At 34.3% G+C, this 22,141-nt stretch overlaps 3 protein-coding genes across 3 annotated transcripts; 1 reads left to right on the forward strand and 2 right to left on the reverse strand.

Annotated features, from left to right (window-relative positions):
* The first annotated feature begins 88 nt into the window (after positions 1-88).
* Positions 89-4,779, forward strand: LOTGIDRAFT_183387 (hypothetical protein). Its single transcript, XM_009062115.1, has 7 exons — positions 89-154; positions 584-774; positions 1,002-1,196; positions 1,924-2,035; positions 3,400-3,578; positions 3,813-3,894; positions 4,122-4,779. Exons 1-7 carry the CDS (start codon positions 142-144, stop codon positions 4,394-4,396), a joined length of 1,047 nt encoding a protein of 348 aa, XP_009060363.1. The 5' UTR covers positions 89-141; the 3' UTR covers positions 4,397-4,779.
* Positions 4,780-7,079: 2,300 nt separating this feature from the next.
* LOTGIDRAFT_183389 (hypothetical protein) lies at positions 7,080-9,993 on the reverse strand. Its single transcript, XM_009062116.1, has 4 exons — positions 9,764-9,993; positions 8,124-8,270; positions 7,522-7,647; positions 7,080-7,312 (listed from the first exon to the last, which is right to left on the reverse strand). Exons 1-4 carry the CDS (start codon positions 9,872-9,874, stop codon positions 7,166-7,168), a joined length of 531 nt encoding a protein of 176 aa, XP_009060364.1. The 5' UTR covers positions 9,875-9,993; the 3' UTR covers positions 7,080-7,165.
* Positions 9,994-16,555: 6,562 nt separating this feature from the next.
* LOTGIDRAFT_154438 (hypothetical protein) lies at positions 16,556-20,672 on the reverse strand (the record flags this gene model as incomplete). The annotated part of the gene is made up of 5 exons (XM_009062117.1): positions 16,556-17,624; positions 17,864-17,966; positions 18,592-18,645; positions 18,872-19,222; positions 20,612-20,672. The coding sequence occupies 5 exons, from the start codon at positions 20,670-20,672 to the stop codon at positions 16,556-16,558; spliced, it is 1,638 nt and encodes a 545-aa protein (XP_009060365.1).
* Positions 20,673-22,141: the final 1,469 nt, after the last annotated feature.

The raw sequence follows: 22,141 nt of genomic DNA on the forward strand, positions 1-22,141 counted from the left end.
TTTACTCATGTTTGGGGGTGTATGATAGCTTTAATGTTATTTATAGACAGATGAACAAATAACAAATATATTTACACACAACTAATGTATTGACTTCAAGAAGAAGAGTTGTTATATTTGGATTGGTCCTAATTATCGGAGATGCCAAAAACAGGTAAAAACTTGAAGGTGATTGTTTTCTGTCTACAGTGAGCTCAGAATTGAATTGTGAAATAAAATTTGCAGTTTGCTTGCTATTTGTCTTAGAATGCCATCGGGTCCATGCATGGAAATGTGAGGTTTGGAAATTGTAGTTTTGAAATTTCCTATGAAAATGACACACATTTTGAACAGAAAACTAACATTTCTAAAATCATATTTCAAAATGATAATTTTGTCATTGATTGGCATTTACATCGACCCAAATACAGTCTAAGATTCTCGGTACTGTTTAAAATTGTCATTTTCTTTCTGTGTTAAATATTTTTAATAAGAAACAACTTTAACAGCACTTTCAGAGCTGTACCAAGAAAAACCCTTGTATGTGAAGGCTACATTTCTAATGTGGAAAATATCATTCCCTTTCTTTTAAATCGTCTTACAGGTTTCCTCGAACGCCTTCAAAATGGTGAGGCAATCATTTGTGCAGAAGGTTATATGTGGGAATTAGAACGACGTGGATTTTTAAAATCTGGTGCATTTACCCCAGAAATAATTCTTGAACAGCCAAATAGAGTTAGAAATCTTCATGAAGAATATGTACACGCCGGAAGTGACGTGGTTGAAGCTTTTACTGTAAGAGACTTTTTGTATTTGTTGTAACATTGAACTGTGCTATACTGCATGTAAGACACAGCTGCTAATAGTAATGGGAAATATTTGGAACTTTAACTGTGGTCTTTATTTCCAGACCGTTATCTTGTATGACGTGTTGTACTTTTCCATGTAGGCCTATGCTTTAGAGAGCCTTATAGCCTTAGGACTTCAGAAAGATGTTTCCCAATATCATTTCCTTAATTCAGTATTATGGACATCGTCAAAAAATGAAAACTATTGGTAGAGAAGATGAACTCGAAACTTTGAATCTCACAGCTTTAAAAATAGCACGAGATGTAGCAGACGAGACAAATACACTAATGGCGGGAAATTTATCAAACACCAACGTCTTTAATCCAGACGATCCCACAACGTATGATGTTGCAAGCCAGATATTTCAGGTATATTGCTGTTTTATATAACATCTTATTATAATACCAACTTTTAATCACCATCCCTATTTAATGACGACATCCCAGATAGCACAATGTGTAAAGAAAAATTCTGAAAACAATTTGAGGAAAATTATTACCTGTTTTTGACAAAAATTAATGTCTAAATGACCTACACTACAGGAATTGAATTAATCTTCACCAAAACAACACCACATCACATAAGATCTCTCTGGGATAGCCTACATCTTTTAGCTGATTAAAATACAAATTCTATATTTCAATTTGATTGATTTAACATATTAGAAAAGATTAATTTCGTACTTTGTGTACAACGTCCAATTTTAAACGCTCATTAAACAAAAAAGTTGTCAGATCCACAAGTAGTCAAATCAATTGGACAAAGACAAAACAATTATATAGTGAATTGTATTTTAATCAGACTTTTAATTATCTCAAGTTATATAAGTTTTCTTTTTTACTTTAATTTTGCAACATTCCAATTTTCAGTCAGACGTCTGTGGTTCCTGCAATTCCACGTGATAATGTGATAAAGCATACTTTGCTATTAGTGACGTCATCAAAAACTTATAGACGTCTGATTGAAATTTGGAAGGGTGCAAATTGATCAGTGTCCCGATACACATAAAAAAATTAAAAAACCTCTTAACAAGCTCTTTTAATCATTATTATTATCAACACCTACATGAACCCTAACTGGCATTTATTTATTAAGGAACAAGTCGAATGGGCTGTGAAAGGAGGAGCAGATTTCATCATTGGTGAAACCTTCTGTGAATATAAAGAAGCTCATTTAGCGCTAGAAGCTATCCAAAAATTTGGAAATGGTGAGATTAACCCAAGTCCCCGCAATGTGTAGGGTTTTAAAGGGTACACGATCATAGAATCATATTAAGTAGATTTGTCCCATACTCAGCCAATTGTCGTTTCTAAGAGGAATCTGGCCGAAATATCTGCCTCTATTCCAGCCTTTGATAGTTATTGTCAAATTTGTCGGCTGGAGTAGAGACAGAAAAACTAGGCACTGTTTGTGGACATTGTCCGCACCTCCGAAGTTGAAGGGGTTTAAAACCTATTTATTATTTAAATCGTATCTGCCAAACCCAGATATATTCGGACAGATGGATATTTTTGAAGTTCCCTACACTATTTTTGTCACGTCTGTGGTTCCTTCAAAGTTTTTTTTAATGAAACTGAGCTCTCGTCGGCCATTTAACGAAAAAATCAAGGCTCGCAGCTTGACGTAATACTAACAAAACGAAAGGTATGGTGATATGTGAAATTCTCCATCCGATAACTGTCAAAATATATATCAGAGGCTGGAATAGGGGCAGATGTTTCGGACAACGGGTAGTCCGCGAAAATAAACTCGTCTTTTATCAATCATAAACCATCAATCAATCATTAATTTTCCTTGACATATCAAAGGTCGTAAATGCTAAATGCGAATGTCTATGGGACTTTTTAGCTACCATTAACTTATCGAAAGACGCTATAAATATACCCCCCCCCCCCCCCTCCCTTTGAAAAATATGTGGCCCCGACACCTAATAAATCTACTGCTATTCATATACGTCCAACTGACTACAATGTATTTGCAATTTGGAAAGACACATTTCATATTTTTATGTGTAATTGTAGAGGCTTAAAATAACCTTGCTTATTGTAAAGCGTTTTATAATAATTACATGTATTAATATTAGATAACTAGATTGGGAGTTACTTTACGGAGGGCTCAGTAGCATCTGATTCACATCGAAACGTTCAATATTGACCAACTGCCTATATTAACCATGGATCTCGGCCGCCCTGGTCTACTATAAGATTAAATATTTACACAAAAAGTAGAAAAAGAGCGACTAATGGCAATTTTTAGCCTTAGGTCGACTAAACTCTGCGATCAGATTTTTACAGATGTCCCCTATTCAATCCTGATTTCAAGAAGTACAGTAATGTGATTGGTTAGTTCGTACGTCGACTTAATCAGATTCTATCCGAGCCTCCTTACAAAGTCCGGATTTCAAGAAGTAATCGGATTAGTAAAGCTGTTTCTTATATCGATCATTGATTAATTAAATAATGAACATTAAACATATTTTGTCAGTGGAGAATGTCTTCACACTTCATCTTCTATATATTATTTGGTGACTGTTGTCTCATGAATTATATGAATGATGAACGAATTTTGTAGGTTTGCCTGCTGTAATTACTTTGGTACCATATGGCCCTGATAGAACAACAGATGAATTGCCGTTTCCAGTAGCTTTACGTAAACTAGAAGAAGCTGGAGCAGCCGTTGTTGGTCTCAATTGTGGACGTGGACCAGAAACTATGTTACCTTTGTTGAAAGAAGTGAGGAAATCTTGTAAGGTAAGTTATTGTTATTATCGTCTTCCAAAGATGCTGATATTAATAGTTAATGGGTCTACTTAAAAAAAAATATATCCCGTTGGTATCAAAATGTTAAAACAGCTGATGTTATTGTCCTGGCAAAATATATCATTGCATACTGCAAAGCCGTGCACGTCTCTTATTATTCCAATCAGGTGTAAGTGGGATTCAAGGGCACGTGCTCTGAAGTTGTGATTTTGTGTTCGATTTCAGGGTCCCATAGCAGCACTTCCGGTACCTTTCAGGACAACACCCAAAGAGAAAACATTCCAGTCTCTGACAAATCCGAAGACAGGTAAAAAAAAAATAACTATTGCTTAAAAAGAGAGTTAGCATCTGCTACATGACATTGAAATCGTTTGTATTCCAACTTTAAAACTCTCACTGCACTGAAAAAAAGCTTGTGTTGAAACAACACAAGTTAATACACAAGTGATGTGTCTATATTATACAACACAAATATCAGATATCAATATGTGTGCCTTATAATCTTCCACTGATGGTATCTGTGGTTTTTTTTAGGTGAGCCTCTGTTTCCTCTCGATAATGATACCACCCTGTGTTCTCGTTCAGAAGTCAGAAAGTTTGCTGAGGAGGCGAAGAATATCGGTGTACAGTATATTGGATTATGTTGTGGTAGTAGTTCAAATCTACTGAGAGAAGTGGCTCAAGCTTATGGAAGATCTCCACCAACCAACAGATATACTCCAGATATGACCAAAAATTCATATTTTTCTGGAAATATCTCTGGACATGCCAAGAAAGTTTTTAGTTTTATGAAATGTCAAGTGGAATAAAATTCTGTAAATTTTCAGGAACCTAAAGACGATACTATACCACAGGACGGTTTTGTCATTTTGTTAGATATCAAGGAAACTGGACAATAACCCTTGATATCTATTTTGATTATCAAATTTGCCCTATGTGCACTTATATCAATGTACTTATACCTCGATGTTACAGAAACTTTTATATATGGTTATAAATAGACTGACAAAATATATTTGTTCGAATTGCACTTATATTAAGTGTGTTTTGCTTATTGATGGTAAAAGAAAGTTATAATATATACATATAGAATAACACAATTATTTTGTCTGGTTTACACTTATATTAAGTGTATTTTGTTTTGATGTTGATAGAAACTTATTATAGAAATAATAAAACAGAATCTAAAAAACATGTTGTTACTCAGAGATTCACGTCATGCGATCTTCGGACAGCTTATGATATATAGACCGATAGACTGACACAATTATTTTGTCCGGATTGTACATTAAAGGGACAGTTGCGCCAGGCATAAGGATATTTTAGCTAAGCCAATCAGAAATAGTGTTTACAGCTCACCGTCGAAATTTGAGCCTTCAAATCCATGTGTGACCAGAATTATCTGCGTTTGAATGTTTAAATGAGACTCGACTTTTTAAGATGCTCTGAGATGAACCAGCCATCTAGATAATATATTTGTATAAGATATTACAGATACTAGTGTTTGTGGTAGATAAGATAATACTGGTTTTTATTACATACACGTGTAATACTACTAGAGCAATACAGGAGATCATAAACATATACTATCTGTATCCGCATTACACATACAACAAATAAAATATAAAACACATATTGAAGACGTTCGGATCTACTTTCATATTTGTTGCTATTCCGCTGAACGCATTTCATGCTGCGGTGCAAGCTTCGAATAACGCACATGATAATGAAATACCCATCGGCTATAATATTCCCCCAAGCATTACATTTTTACCTATTTTATTTTACCTATAAAATATCGAATTTATATTAACTACTTGTGTATTTTGTCTAAAACAGTAAACAGTAAATAAAATGGTATGTAAAAGGTTTTCAATAGTGAGCGAGGGGTTTTTGCGTAGTGATATTACTCGTATGCGTGTAGCATATATTATTGTTAAAATTTCGACAAATATGTTCAAGGTCGCTATATTGTATAATGAATGATAAAGCAAAATTTTTCAAGGGATACAATCATTTATTTTCCTACCCTTGACCTGGTAGAATTTGGCTTTTGAACGCTTCAACGGATAGGCTACAGTTTTGCCTCGATTTCGAATATTATGACGCATAAACATATTTATCAGTTAAAATAATCAACTGATTCTCTTCAAAACCTGTAATAATATAAGCAGTTTTGTGAATGAATAAACTTTTACCGACATCGCACGTTAGTGAGAACAGAGATCAGATAGCAACAAATTGATATAGTCAACTATATTATTACATATAACTATTGATCACAGAACAATAGTGTTCCAGGGTTCATACCACAGGTTCAGAAAAACGATATGAACTCGCAGCAAACGTTGAAACTATGCAAATTATGTACTTGTAGGTGATTTAATTTTTTCAAAAGAGATAAACGTGTACGAAAATATAATAATCCAGGGGAGATAACAGCATTGTTTTGATAATTTCGATAATTTTCTAAGCACAAGAACATAAACAAAACATAAGTATAGTTTGCATAGATGGAATCAGAAGACTAATCACCTATTTGCCATGTAGTTAGACCTATGGATTCCAACTTGTAGTAGGCCTACCAGTACTTTAAATGATGCTGTTATTATTGGTTTTATACATATTTATAAAACGTTCTTAGAAATCGGATAACGGTATATAGTTTTCCTGTTTATGCCTGAGATAAGGGCGACAACTCCAAACAATTGAAGTCTATATTCGAATTGACTGACTTCGAAGCAATTAAACTGAAAAGCTAGCTCAAGATTTCATGAATACATTTATTTCAATTCAACGTAGATTTTAACAAAATGATTTATCTTTCTATACTGTAAGTTTGTATCATTTTGCAATGGGTTTCAGATGTTGATTAAATATTAGAAATATTATTCGCGGCAGTCTGAAGTAGGCCTACCGGCAATAGGTGTACGACGTTCTATTTGTATCTTGTCCAACAAGCTGGCACGGTAGAATAACTACGAAATAGCGGGAGTTCTTCCAAGACTAGACTGCTTCAAGAATTTTTTACTTCATGATTTATTATATAGTTTGATGCGTCAAATTATATTTAAGCTTGGGCTGTCGAATTCTCATCCTTCGAGATCAAAACTGTTTGTTTTGTAACGTGCAAGCTCGCGACATTTTAACAATCACAAGGGCAAGTCTCTCTCCATTTATAATGCACACTTGACCAAGTGATGGCAGCTGACCCCCCATTAGATTAACTACGACAAATTAATCCACTAGAGGATTGTGAGGCAACAGTTGCTCTATTCGTCCCAACAACCAAATCTGCTAAACTGACCAATCGAAATATTCTTTAGACTATAAGAAAACCTTAATGACAAGTGCCCAGAAACGATCATGATGTTTAGATAAATAAGTCCAAATCAACATTCGTGTCGATTGAAAAGCTCCAGACCTCTCACCCAACGACTTATCGACGCTCACTTAATATTGACGATTTTTACAATGGAAGGAAAACGCAACTGTAAACTTTAATTTTTATTTATTTATTTGAACAAATGAAATTGGGTAGTATTAGGATACTATGCCGATATCTCATCTCGGGGAATTTAACTTTCTCCATTGAGAGTTTCTCTATCAAAGATGTATTCACCCAGACCAGTTCCAACTCTCTTCAGTTGTGTCACGTAGTCCGATATCTCCTTAATGGAGTCAACTTGCTCCTTCAGGTATTCTCCTTCCAGGAAATCCTGCATCTGTAATTACAACATCGATACATAGTTATAGAATGGTTCTGAACTCTGCTTCAGAAAAAGGTGTCATTCCGATAGGACAGAGGCTATTGGTGCACAGTCCTGGAACAATCATTTAGAATCCACAAGTGGTGATTTGTCGTTTACTGATAAGATACAGTCGATCCCTTTGCAGACGCAATCAAGTAATGCTATTGTATTAAGGAACATACCTGAGAATCATTGTGTTTCTCAGCAACAGCATGAAGATCCAACAGAGACTGGTTTACACTCTTCTCTAGTTGTAGAGCTACCTGCATAGCTTCCAAACCACTTCCCCATTCATCTCTTTCAGGTTTCTACAAATACAAAAGTCAACTTTGCTCATTCATCATTGGATTCATTCAAGACCAGGATGAAAGGTGCAGAAAACGCCATAGGGGAGACAATGCAGGTTTTCATTGATTTCCACCCCGCAACAAACGCTTTTTTAAACATAATGAGATTAAACCACAGAAGCGGTCCTACATTTCATTGGAAGAAAAGTTTTACAGAGCGATACATTAGTGCTTAGATGTATATCTCCGCTACCATCCTCAGGCAAGACACGGAAAGTACATGTATTACATAACCGTATTTAACTGGGATGAGTCTTGAAGGTCATCAATGTGTGGTGTCCCATCTAGCTAGGGGGTTAAAAACTGCTTTGGGCAGTTAGGCGCCCGTTTTTAATACAGAAACAGTTGATATCTATCTGTCCACGTCAAATAAACGTAAGTAAACAGTCACAGCTGTTATTGAATTCAATGTAATTTATATATAAAAGGACTATTACCTTGATATCTTGAAGAACGACTCGTCCACCACGTTTATTCTGATATTTCATCAGTTTTTCAGCATGTTCCCGTTCTTCATCGGAAGAGCTCTTGAAGAATTTACTGAATCCTGGTAGAGCGACATCATCACGATCAAAATAAAATGCCTGAAAGTAAATGACAAATTATACGTCAAGCGATATTTGAAATAGTTTGATACCAATTCGGTGACAGAAAGCGTTTAGGTTTTTACAAGCCTTGATTTATGTGGAGAAACAAATCCTACAAAATTTGAACGTGACCTAAACTACAATAGAGGATTATTATTGATCACAGAATCCTATTTCGTGTTGAGAATATAATGCTGGCGTAAACCACATAATAGCCATTCTCTAGACTGAATGTGTTAGGTGATTATGCTATGCATAATCTATCACAGTACATATTTAAGGGGACCTTCAAAGGGGCCTCTTAACCTATTTCTTCGTGACTTTCCAGATCACTATCGTATTATCAAATGGGCTGGTTTCTAATTTTGCACATCCGGTGATCTCTGAGTCATACATAACACTCAACCACGAATTGTTGTTCTTTACATAACCTATATATAACGGTTCTTTAAATTAAACGAGATAAGAGGGAAATACTTCAGACCAAACTATTCTATTATAGTAGATTATGGTGGTCTAGTTAAGGCAGGAATTTGACCTCACTTGCTTTAACCTTATATAGATAAGGCCTAACTAATGAATATTTTAAAACTCATTATGTAAAAAAGAGGACACATAAATTAACATTGTTAAAAATTCAAAAGATTAAATAGATATCCAAGCTGCTTTACATAGATCTAAATAATATATAACTCGATGTAGAAATAGTAAAACAGAACTGCAATTAATGTATTGAGCACTTTTTTAACAGTGAAAATATGTTATTATTGTTATATATAATTCGAATAGTTCAACATTATACTTGTTCATGCGTTACTAAGATTAAGTCGACAACATAACATTGTTTTCACATGACAACACAGAATAATCTACATAATTATAATAAGGTAGAGTAAGTATTGATTTGTACATTTTAGACTGGAACTTTCTGCATAATTAATAATGGCCACATTCATCGATAAAGGCCACTAACAACAATCAACTATATCTTTCAAATGCGCAGCAGAAATCTTATCAAAATGTGTATTTTATGGCGTTTAATGGTGATTTGGATGGCGGGAAATGTCATTCGTTTATCTATTAAGAGGTTTATCTAGTTATTTGTTAGCTTAAAGTACATACGATTCCATATTAAATGTCTATTCTACTGTAGATCTCTTGCATACTTCAATCTTAACATAACTAATACAGTCTATTTTAACTGATATTCGACCATCGCCGGTATTCATTTAGGACAATTTATAGAAAACTGCGTGTCACGTTAATCTCAGCACCACTCACGTGTTTTATGACCTAAGAAGGTCACTGATTACTGTTAGTAAATACAGGCTGACCTAAAAACTTAAATTCATCAGTTGCCATAGTAATAGTGAATGGTTCATGGTTAACCCTCATTGTGTGATACAAACGTGTATTGGTGGTACTTCTTAGCCTAAATTTTGATGATTATCTGGATGAAAACAAAAAATAAACAAAAGTATAGTACTCACCATGGATTGGTAAGTATAGCTGGCATAAAGCTCCATATTCACTTGTCGGTTAATACCAGCTTCACTCTCCAAATGGAAGTTTTGACGTGGTTGACTTACTGTTTGTGCCATCTTGTTAAATCAATTACTAGATAGTAGACTCAAGGTATCAAGAAAACCAATAAATTCTTTTAAAATGTTAGAGGTAAACAAGAAATGAGTCTGTCCCGTACATACACTGACGTAGCAAAGACAATTCTGAATGTAATATGAAAGCGCGTTTAATTTATAGTCTCAGGTTTATGACGTCACAGCTCATAGTCTATTCAGCCAATCCCTGCACAGAAGAATGACAAAGCATTTACATAAATTATAATACTAGTACGAGTTATACCTGGTATTAAAAAAAATCATGACGAAATATCAACGTGACACTGAGTAAATTAATTTTAAAGATATGTACATGTATATGCATATTTTTGTGTTTTGAGCTTTCTTATCTGTGAGAGATAAAAAAATTTACTAGCATAAGTTAAATTCACAGGGAAAAAGATTTAGTCATATAGTCTTGTCCACCTTTTCCTGTGCCGAAACTCCTGTCCTGTCTACCGGCCCTGACAGTCTTTCCATTTTCCTTGTTCGGACAGTCCTTCAACTCTTCTTGTTTTGACAGCCCTGTCCACTCAGTCCCTTCAGTTTCCCTTTTGACAGTCTTGTCTCGTCTCCCGCTCCTTGCTCTGACAGTCCTGTCCACTCTTTTTGTTTTGGCAGGCCTGTATAGTATCCTTGTTCTGACAGTCTTGTCTACTCTCCCCATTCTGAGAGTCCTATCCTCTCTAACTTGTTCTGACAGTCCTGTCCTCTCCAACTTGTTCTGACAGTCCTGTCCTCTCTAACTTGTTCAGACAGTCCTGTCCTCTCCAACTTGTTCTGACATGTCTAGTCTTCCCGCTCTGAGAGTCCTGGCAACTCAATCTTTTCTGACAGTGCTGCCCCATCTCCCTGTTATGACAGTCCTGTCCTCTTTAACTTGTTCTGACAGTCCTGTCCTCTTTAACTTGTTCTGACAGTCCTGTCCACTCTTTTTGTTTTGTCTAATTTGTTCTGACAGTCTTGTCTAGTCTTCCCGCTCTGAGAGTCCTGTCAACTCAATCTTTTCTGACAGTGCTGCCCCATCTCCCTGTTCTGACAGTCCTTCCTCTTTAACTTGTTCTGACAGTCCTGTCCTTTCTAACTTGTTCTGACAGTCCTGTCCTCTTTAACTTGTTCTGACAGTCCTGTCCTTTCTAACTTGTTCTGACAGTCCTGTCCTCTCTAACTTGTTCTGACAGTCGTGTCCTCTCCAACTTGTTCTGACAGTCCTATCCTCTCTAACTTGTTCTGACAGTCCTGTCCTTTCTAACTTGTTCTGACAGTCCTGTCCTCTTTAACTTGTTCTGACAGTCCTGTCCTTTCTAACTTGTTCTGACAGTCCTGTCCTCTCTAACTTGTTCTGACAGTCCTGTCCACTCTTTTTGTTTTGTCTAATTTGTTCTGACAGTCTTGTCTAGTCTTCCCGCTCTGAGAGTCCTGTCAACTCAATCTTTTCTGACAGTGCTGCCCCATCTCCCTGTTCTGACAGTCCTGTCCTGTTTAACTTGTTCTGACAGTCCTGTCCTTTCTAACTTGTTCTGACAGTCCTGTCCTCTTTAACTTGTTCTGACAGTCCTGTCCTTTCTAACTTGTTCTGACAGTCCTGTCCTCTTTAACTTGTTCTGACAGTCCTATCCTTTCTAACTTGTTCTGACAGTCCTGTCCTCTCTAACTTGTTCTGACAGTCGTGTCCTCTCCAACTTGTTCTGACAGTCCTATCCTCTCTAACTTGTTCTGACAGTCCTGTCCTTTCTAACTTGTTCTGACAGTCCTGTCCTCTTTAACTTGTTCTGACAGTCCTGTCCTTTCTAACTTGTTCTGACAGTCCTGTCCTCTCTAACTTGTTCTGACAGTCCTGTCCACTCTTTTTGTTTTGTCTAATTTGTTCTGACAGTCTTGTCTAGTCTTCCCGCTCTGAGAGTCCTGTCAACTCAATCTTTTCTGACAGTGCTGCCCCATCTCCCTGTTCTGACAGTCCTGTCCTGTTTAACTTGTTCTGACAGTCCTGTCCTTTCTAACTTGTTCTGACAGTCCTGTCCTCTTTAACTTGTTCTGACATGTCTAGTCTTCCCGCTCTGAGAGCCATGTCCCCTCTACCATGTCATGACCCATTCTGGGTGTCCTGTCAGTTTTCCCCATTCTGAAAATGCTATCCATTTTCCCCATTCACACAGTACTGTCCCCTCATTGTCTGATATTTCTGCCCATTCTTCCATTTCTGAAACTCCTGTCCTGTCTTACCGGCCTTAACAGTCCTGTCCCTTCTCTGACACCTTTAATGAAAGTCATATGTCATGATAATCCCTGTGTACTTGACAAAATCTAAATATAACTGAATCACATGTATATACACGTGTTAAAACATACAAAACATACTTATACAACTGAGACCCTACACATTTGAATAATCATTATTAGTTTATATATATATATATTAATATGTGTGTTTTCTTATGAATAAATGTATATATTGCTGTTTATATCATTATGTGGGAAATTATATATAATTCATATTTCCAAAAATACAAAAGACATTGCTTGTGTATTTTGTTTATTATTTAGAATATATAAATATTAACGCTTTTAACCGAAACTAAATGATGGGGGTCTTTTTGCCCATTTACACTGCCCATAAAATTTCCACATGATTCTCTGGTCGTTATAAAATATTTCTATATCGCTCTCCAATTAATGTATTGAGCACTTTTTTAACAGTGGCATTTCTATATCGCTCTACAATTGATGTATTGAGTACTATTTTAACAGTGGCATTTCTATATCGCTCTACAATTGATGTATTGAGCACTATTTTAACAGTGGCATTTCTATATCGCTCTACAATTGATGTATTGAGCACTATTTTAACAGTGGCATTTCTATATCGCTTCACAATTAATGTATTGAGTACTATTTTAACAGTGGCATTTCTATATCGCTCTACAATTGATGTATTGAGCACTATTTTAACAGTGGCATTTCTATATCGCTCTACAATTAATGTATTGAGTACTATTTTAACAGTGGCATTTCTATATCGCTCTACAATTGGTGTATTGAGCACTATTTTAACAGTGGCATTTCTATATCGCTCTACAATTGATGTATTGAGCACAGTGGTATTGGTATATCGCTCTACATTGATGTATTGAGCACTATTTTAACAGTGGTATTTCTATATAGCACTACAATTGATGTATTGAGCACATTGGTATTGGTACATCGCTCTACATTGATGTATTGAGCACTATTATACCAGTAGTATTTCTATACCGCTCTACAATTGATGTATTGAGCACTATTATAACAGTGGTATTTCTATACCGCTCTACAATTGATGTATTGAGCACTATTATAACAGTGGTATTTCTATACCGCTCTACAATTGATGTATTGAGCACTATTATAACAGTGGTATTTCTATACCGCTCTACAATTGATGTATTGAGCACTATTATAACAGTGGTATTTCTATATCGCTCTACAATTGATGTATTGAGCACTATCATAACAGTGGTATTTCTATATCACTCTACAATTGGTGTATTGAACACTATTTTAACAGTGGTATTTCTATATAGCTTTACAATTTATGTATAGAGCACTATTATAACAGTGGTATTTCTATATCACTCTACAATTGGTGTATTGAACACTATTTTAACAGTGGTATTTCTATATAGCTTTACAATTTATGTATAGAGCACTATTATAACAGTGAGAATTATTTCTTGTTATTGTTAAAATATTATGTGTATAGAAATTAACATTCTCTCATTGTACAAAGTCTTTATGGTATATAATTTCCACATTTGACAACAGCTTGTAAAATTTACCTAGTGCTTGTCCCCCATTGAGAGTGTTATATTCAATGTGTCAAATGCCTTTCAAACAATATTTAAAATATTTCAACTGAAGTATTTATATAACATACATATTGTGATATTGAAATAATAAAACATTGGTTATATAAACTACGTACAACTTTTATAACCTAATAACCGTTCGTTAATAAACTAGTTTCGACAGTACGGAAATTTTATGTGTATTATTCAATCAAGTACTTATTACAACGAGATATAAATTAGATGCAAATACTACCTAAATAATGGTAAATACACTGCACGAATTTTTTAAAAGATTGTTCGGAGGTTTAACTTTTTATGTTTATAAAAAACATCAGTTTGCACTCATCACAATTTTTATGGCAAAGGCCTTAAATGATGTTTAGCAATAATTACAAGCGTCTGGTTCTTTCACTGAACAATTACCATCACGTTTTATAATAAAATTTATTGAAGGTACTTTTACATTTCAGTAAGATTATAACAAGCTATAAACATGGGATTATAATATATTACTTGTTATTGACATAGGCTACTTTGTTGATAGCCTACAAGGTCATTTATTGATCCAGATCAACAATAAAATAGCCAGACCTGTAACAGTTGCGATACATCAGGTGTAATTAGGTATGGATTGTGTTTACAAGGACGAATACTGTTTACATCAAGGTGATCAAGATTAGCTATAGACTAATGTTATGATAGATCTATAGGCTAAAGACAGTTAAGTGTTGTCGTATCACATACACCTTGCCATTTACTACTATCTAAGGAGAAGAACATTAATCAAGGGAACTGTGGCAAATCATTTCAACGAACACTAATCGAGAGGTGTGACGTATGATGCTGACAAAACGAAGCATATAAAGGTGTTCATATGACGAAAAATAAAATTTAGTAGTGGAAAATTGTTAGTTCAAGGGAAGTAACTGGTACTTATTTTTTTCTACATTCTAAATTCGAAAATAGGTCAGATCAAAAGAATTTTTAAACATAATTCTTAAGGCAATCCCAGATCTCAAATTTTAATCTTGCTTCAAAAATGCATCAAAATTAATTAAATGTCTATAAAGGTATGTTAAGAACAGTTTAATGTACAGTATGTAAAGTGGGTAAAATGCAAACAATGCCAACATGTCTACAGACGGGATCAACAGGGACACACATATCTAGAAATTGTTTGATATAGCTCTGAAATATAATTCAAGAAAATATTTGATAATAGTAAACAATATTAAATTCAGAAGAAATTTCAACCCTTTGGTGAACACATTCGAAAACAATGGATTCGTTACAAATACATTTTGACACATGCATATGATTTTATCACAAGAGTATTAAAATTCACACAATGCATAATGCACGTTCATAGCTATTTTGAAATAAAGAATTTAGTGCATCCAGTTGACAATTTTATGTTTTTTCATAGAACGTGGGTCCGTTTGTATAAAACTTCCTTATGCATATAACTGCATAAATATAGCCGAGTTACTTCAGTTGCTCGTAAACAATGTGAACCTTGTTGTTATCCTTGTAAAATATAGGTATAGCACTACCTTCCTTCATATGCGTATGAAATGCGCAATGGCATTATTCCCTACCGCCTACATATTTGGAGCTCCTATATACGTCAAAGACCATAAATAAGATGCATTACGATTGCGACTGTTGGTAGGTAAATATAAAACAGTTTAATGCAGACAAATATACGTTTATTGGAGATTTATAAAAAAAATAACCTGTTCTTTCCAGGCATTCATCAGTTAGAGTTTTTACTTTTCATGTAGTTTCACATTCTAGATCTAAAATGTCACAAAGTATTATTATTACAATAAGGGAGCGGATAGCAAATCTGTAAAAAAAAAATACAACACTAGAATACCTTATGCCACTTTGCGATTAAGTTTGTTTTAATCCGTTATATAAAACCATTGTTTTGAAATGAAATGAAGTTTTCCACTAACTAACTGCACTGGGCTAACATGGAAGGCAGTGGGGGTACAGAGTGGTGGTGATCAATAAACACCCCAAAAAATGGTCCAAAAACTAATATCACGCTAATTTGTGAAACAAGGGAAATGTCTGAAGTAAACAAACACAATGGTTGTAAAGGTCTTAAAATGTAAGCGTTTTAGCCTCTAAAAGTGGAATTTGAATTAGTGAAATGTAGTGTATTTTTAGCAACTCAGCGATACTAATGTTGCTTATAGGTAACACTATTTTGAATATTTTAATATATCTAGGAAGCATTTGATGCCAAAAACGACCCAAGCCTTTTAATTTCACTCATCGGTATATAGATGATTTCCTCTCCTTAAATAATCCTAAATTAAGTGAATATAGATTTCATATATCCCGATAAGTTAGAAATCAAATCACAACAGATGACGTAATTTACGCATCCTACTTGGATCTGCATCTTAAAGATGAAAGCACACAAAAACAGCGTAGCTGAATGAATTGTCTAATATTAATTTTCGTTTAGGTTATGTGAAAACTATTTCGTTGAACCCATTCTCATATGAATAAATTACTGTTTAAAAATGTCAGTTAAAACATTGTTTAAATGGGCATTAGTCTCACTAGAGGTCGATGAATTTGGTGAAAGACACTATTGTACCCGATGGAACAAGTGAACAAACAAATTTGGCTTATCTTTCACATTTAATAAACCTAGTATACTACTGCTATATTCTCAAAATTGTGGAATGTTTGGTGCCACATAGGCGTTTCAGATTTTGAACGACAAGTACTATATTGACAATTATATTCAACTCAGCGCTTATTGGTTTTACTAACAATCCGAACTGCAAATAATATAATATATTACATTATTTTGTTATATAACTGCAGTGTTATTATATTCACTGTCACTTTCTATATCATTATCATTATTATAACAAAACTTATATTCATTATCAATAATATTACATATTATATCATTATCTTCAGTAATACTTGGTTGTCCACAAACATTGATATCACGCGAGTCAACATCATTAATGCGATGGCCACAACAATCATAGCAATTGTCCTTTCGTTCAATACTTCCACCGTTCGTCTCCGCCCCTTCATCGTCCTGCTTATCCGAGCACCTGCAAACGTCCCCGTGTTTGGTTTGATTAAATCCCATATCGGATGTGCTCTCTCGGCAACGACCAGACGACCGCTCTTGATCATCTATTTCATTATTACCTGCTTTGTGTATTTCAACTTTGAGACATGGGGCACCGCCCTCACCTGATAAGCTTATTTGTTCATAATTGGAATTGACAGAAGAAAAATGGCTTGCTCTGTCCACACGATCGGAGTGACCTGTAGCAATCTTTCGTGATGAACTAGAATTCCTCTTACAGATCTTTAAATTATATCCACAACACTTTAGATGATCGTAATTTGGGTCGAATTCAGTCATTTTATCCTCCGATGTGAATTTCAGTCTATCATAGTTAACTAAAGCAGAAGATGACGTACTGATGACGGAGACTCTTTCACGAAGTTGTTCTTTGTCTTCTACCTCCTCTTCCTCCCCTTCTGATTTATAAATAGTAGCATAATCATGCTCACCTAATATAACATCACTACCATATGGGGTTAAAAGGTCACTTTTCAGATAATAGCAACTTTCCATTGCAGTTTCCACAGAAGACCTTGTCACAGAATTACCTTTGAGAGCTAGGTGCCTCTGCATACCTCGCTTAGTCTTTTTCATAGGTTTAGCATACAGTGAATCTATATAGTTAACATGAGGTGTATTGGAACCAGATGGTCGGTCATAAGGTTGTGAATATAAGGAATTGCTGATGACATCCGGTACAGATTCACTAATGGATTCGCACTCATAATATTCTGGTGTCTCCTCTTCATTATTTTTTCTCTCATTCCGGATTGTTATCTTTTTGCATATCCTACAATGAAATGATGGATAACCCATGAAACGAACTGTAAAGAAGAAACACATTAAAGTGAGTATAGTATATAGCCAACTTTGCTTACATTAATGGAATCGGGGGTCAGTCAAATTCACCACCTTGTAGCAAATTAACCAAACTTTGTTATGCAATGAACAGCAACCTATTAGCGCAATGTATGCGCAACCATGTTAACTCAATCCTGAAGATCAGGAAATACGATTTTTAACCATTACCTGTTACAATATCCTAGTTTGAAGATAACACCACTAATGATCAGTAGAACTACCAATAAAAGAGAGCAGACGATACTAACTACCATTGATCCTACACCAAATTCTGAAATAAAAAACTAAAAGACTGAAACCTCATCTTTGAAGACAAAGGTTAATAGATTTAGCGAAACTGAGGGTTTGAGTCTCCAAAATGTGCATGTCGAGGATGGAACAAAATAAATACTGTGAGAGGTAGTCTTGATTCACCGGGTGTTTTATTTCTGTTAATCTTCATTAAACCTGCACCTTAAATGTATATTTGATGTTGAAATGATTTGTCTGTGTTTGTGTCAAAAAAAGTTAAAATCTGAATCTACCACTATGCCATGTTTGATATTTTCGTAGGTATGGTATGAGTGTATAATATCATGTATATTTAATGAATTACCAGTATCTTCATCAACCTGATCCTCTTTAAAAATTGTATTTGTATCATCTGAAAAACTGTTATCGTCTGGTTCTTTATTGTTAGAATTCCATTCTCCTGAAATGTGTGGCACCTTTAAAATTGGTTTAGATACAATATCACTCATATAAGCCCAATTTTGCACATTGTACTTCACTTTAAGGAGTAATTCTCATTACATTTTTATCTGATTTACATGTACTTTAAACTTTTTAGACAATTTATGGTGGCAGTTTTGACAGCTATTTTGAAAAAAAGAACGACGGGGGAGTTGTGAATTTACCTTTCACTGGAGTTATAGCAGGAATATTCTCGTTGGCATTTCCCATACCAATAACTAAAAAGATAAATAAATATAGTAAGTAACATAACATTGAGTCTTGGTATTAAGTTTAACTTAACTAAATAAAGCTCCGAATCCATTTGAGATGTGTTGTTATCTATTTCACCAACAGGTTCGTCAAATAATATCCCTGGATTTGTGCGATAAATAAAGCAAATTGTAATTGACAAAGCATCTAGTCAGTTTCAGTATTAACTTTCATCAAATAAAAATATGTTACCTTCATTGCATCTGTAAGTGATATAAGAATACACACTAGGTGCTAATATTTGTTTATATCGAGAACATAATGTCGAGGCAACCCATGGTGCACGATATAAACATTCATTCTGTAAGGAACAGCTCTTAAATAGCTTCTGATAATGCTTGGGGTTATATTCTATCAAACAGTCACCATCTGTATACCAACAACATTTAGAACAGGAGATAGCTGTTTCACACTGCTGTTTATAACCGTAATGTGCTGTTATGATAGTGATAACAGAACCTGGAGCACATTGTAAATGATGACTGGTACAAGGTAAATCAACACCATAGCAAGCACTGGATGATAACATTGGATATTCCAATCCTGAAAGAAAGTATCAGGATTTCTTAAAAAATGGAATTATTATTTAAATCGTTTTATTGTACCATAGCATTCGGTATGCAGGTGAAATATTATTGAGTAACGATCTTATCTTTGACATTGTGGGAACTGTTTTCTTTATACATGTATATTTGTTAATGTAAAAACTTAAAAGATGGGTTCCCTTATTTTTATTTATGAAAATGAAAATACTAATAGAAAGTAGATGTGTTCTAATGACGTGGAAAAATAACTGTTTGTCTCATGAATTAATGATTATGCAAGATTAGAAGAGAATTGCTAGCAGAATACCAATGAGTGACCGATCAAGAAAGGTCAAAGTCTTTTTTTTTGTTATCAAGACTGTACATACATGGACATTTATGATTGGTTAAAACTCTTATATATGCAATAAGAACATTATGATATGATAAAGAATACATCAAAAAGTGCCTAATTTGACAATAAGGAAAGTGCCTATTAAGGAAACCCATCTTAAAGGCTTGTTGTGGTGGCATTTTGTTTGAAAAAGGTTCGTCATCATCGATGTCTTTGTATTAATCATTAAATCGTCATAATGTACGAAAACTTTCCAGAAAAGTTCGCTGATGTAACAGATTACATTCGAAATAATTGAATGACATGATTTAGCTCGAATTAATTTCCTTGAATTTGTATCCGAGAACTCGAAAGCAAAGGAGGAAAATCTTTATTTAAGTATGATACATGATAATGTGATTACTGTCATGAGTTTATTACTAATCATTCCGGACATGATATAGCATTAAATATACTAGGATCATGATGGTTGAGAAAACAAAATATTGGCCCCAATAAAATGAAAGATAGACGACCACAGCCATATACGCCCACCACGGCATGCGGTTGGTAAATATTCAAGATTTTGGGGCAAGGGCAATAAGTCTGCTTCTAACGTTCGAAAATATCTCAACTTTGCACTTGATCTTCGTTTTATGAATATGTATACACATACCGAATTTCATTTGATTCCATCAAAAAATCTTGTTTTTAGAGCGTTTACAAGCAAATGTTGACGGACGGACGGACGGACCGAGCGACGGACGGACGGACGGTCCGACGGACCGACGGATCTACAGGGGTGCCGACAATATATAGATATGACTGTTTGATTGATCTCATAGTTGATGTTGAAATTCGTAAAACATCCTTTTTTCAACTAAGGAAATGTTTTTAGAAATAAATTCGTAATATCCTTCATTATTCTTTCTTCCGGAAAAATAGTAAAGAGGCAAGTTTTATTTAAATTTTCATTGTGATTTAACCACATGGCAATGTTCAAAATTGTAGCAATGTCATGGATGAAAAGTAATCAAAAAATAACAAACCTTTTAGAATTTTATATAATCTTACCTGTAATATGAATAAATAAAACAGTAGAATATAGGAGTATTACAAGCCATTTCATCGCCATTGTTCTTCACTAAAATTGCATTGTTTTTAAATCACAGTTAAATTGGATTGTTCACCTTCTCAAGGTGTTATGAATCACGAATGAGTCGGTGAAAATATTTCTACACCAAAAAGATATATTGGTACATGAACAAAGACATCAGCCATTGTCGTTAATTTTTGAAGACACAAATAATTTCTTCGAATACAAAATGCTACAATGGACGTGGTATGCGCTCGTGATATTTTATTTAAGGAGCCCAAAGCCGTGTGATCAGAATGTATTTATCTTACTGACAAAGGATATTTTTTAACTTTTCTCGCCAAATAGATTATGTTGACTTCCTCGGTAAAAAACAAATAATTCCTAATAAATATATTTACATCGTTTCACGTTTTTAACCTTTATATATAGAAAAAGATCATTTCACAAATAGAACACATTTGACAAAACAAAACAGACAAATTTACAGCATCTTGCTCGTATTTGCCCAGTGATTATAAATTGAAGGTGGTAACTTTACCTTGCAATTTACCCTAAATAGTCTGACAACTATGTTAGTGGTGTTCAGGTGTTCTACAATCGCCTCAAATCATGTTTTTTAAGTCAGAAATGTGGAAGAGAAAAGATCTTTCATTCATGGAATGGGCGATTATGGCCATAGGATTTCATGTCTACATTTTTCACCAACTTCAGTCATCTTGATGACTTTAATTTATGGATGTGATTTAGACCCTTGGCTATTGTTTCAATGCTCAGAACCAGCATCTCTGTTATTTGCAAATCAATTAAATTGGTAATTGGAAGTTTAACTTGCCATCCACACATAATAATTGGCAGGTGTTGTAAAAAGACTTAAAAATGGGAAATATTGTCCGTTAAAATACAGAAACTAAAGTTGACCCACAGTTGTAGGTATGAAGTCTTTGCTTTATGCATATAAATATTCTGCATACTGCTCTATTCGTTTCCGTTGGTTACTTCATTCACTCTTAATCTAATGACATCTTTACAAAATGTGTGTTCACCTACTCAACTATGCAATTACTTAAACGTTCTGAAAAAATATTTAAAGTCTGTTCATTTGTCAAAGTAAAAGAAATGTATTTTTAAAGATATCTTTAATAAAGTATGATGATTTTACACAATGTATATGAATAGTGAACACATTATAATATTGCAGTAATAAACAGTAGTAATATCAAACATAATACAGCACATAAACATAGAGATATTTCTTAATTAATAATAGTCTTGATTTAACTTAAGTACTTAATAAAACCAAATATAACATAGATTGGCTTTTTTTAATGCTTAAAATTTAAAACATGTTTTTCAGAATGATCAAAAGCATTGGAACCAAAATTATAACTTGGACTATTTTCATCATCTTGCTAATGGCTTTGTTTACTGTATTTCCCTAAAAATACTATTAAATACAAATAAAACTGTATAATGTTATTTAATATTTCAGATTTGATTAAATTCTC

The sequence above is a fragment of the Lottia gigantea genome (genome assembly GCF_000327385.1).
Source record: "Lottia gigantea unplaced genomic scaffold LOTGIsca_5, whole genome shotgun sequence".
Taxonomy (NCBI): Eukaryota; Metazoa; Mollusca; class Gastropoda; family Lottiidae; genus Lottia; species Lottia gigantea.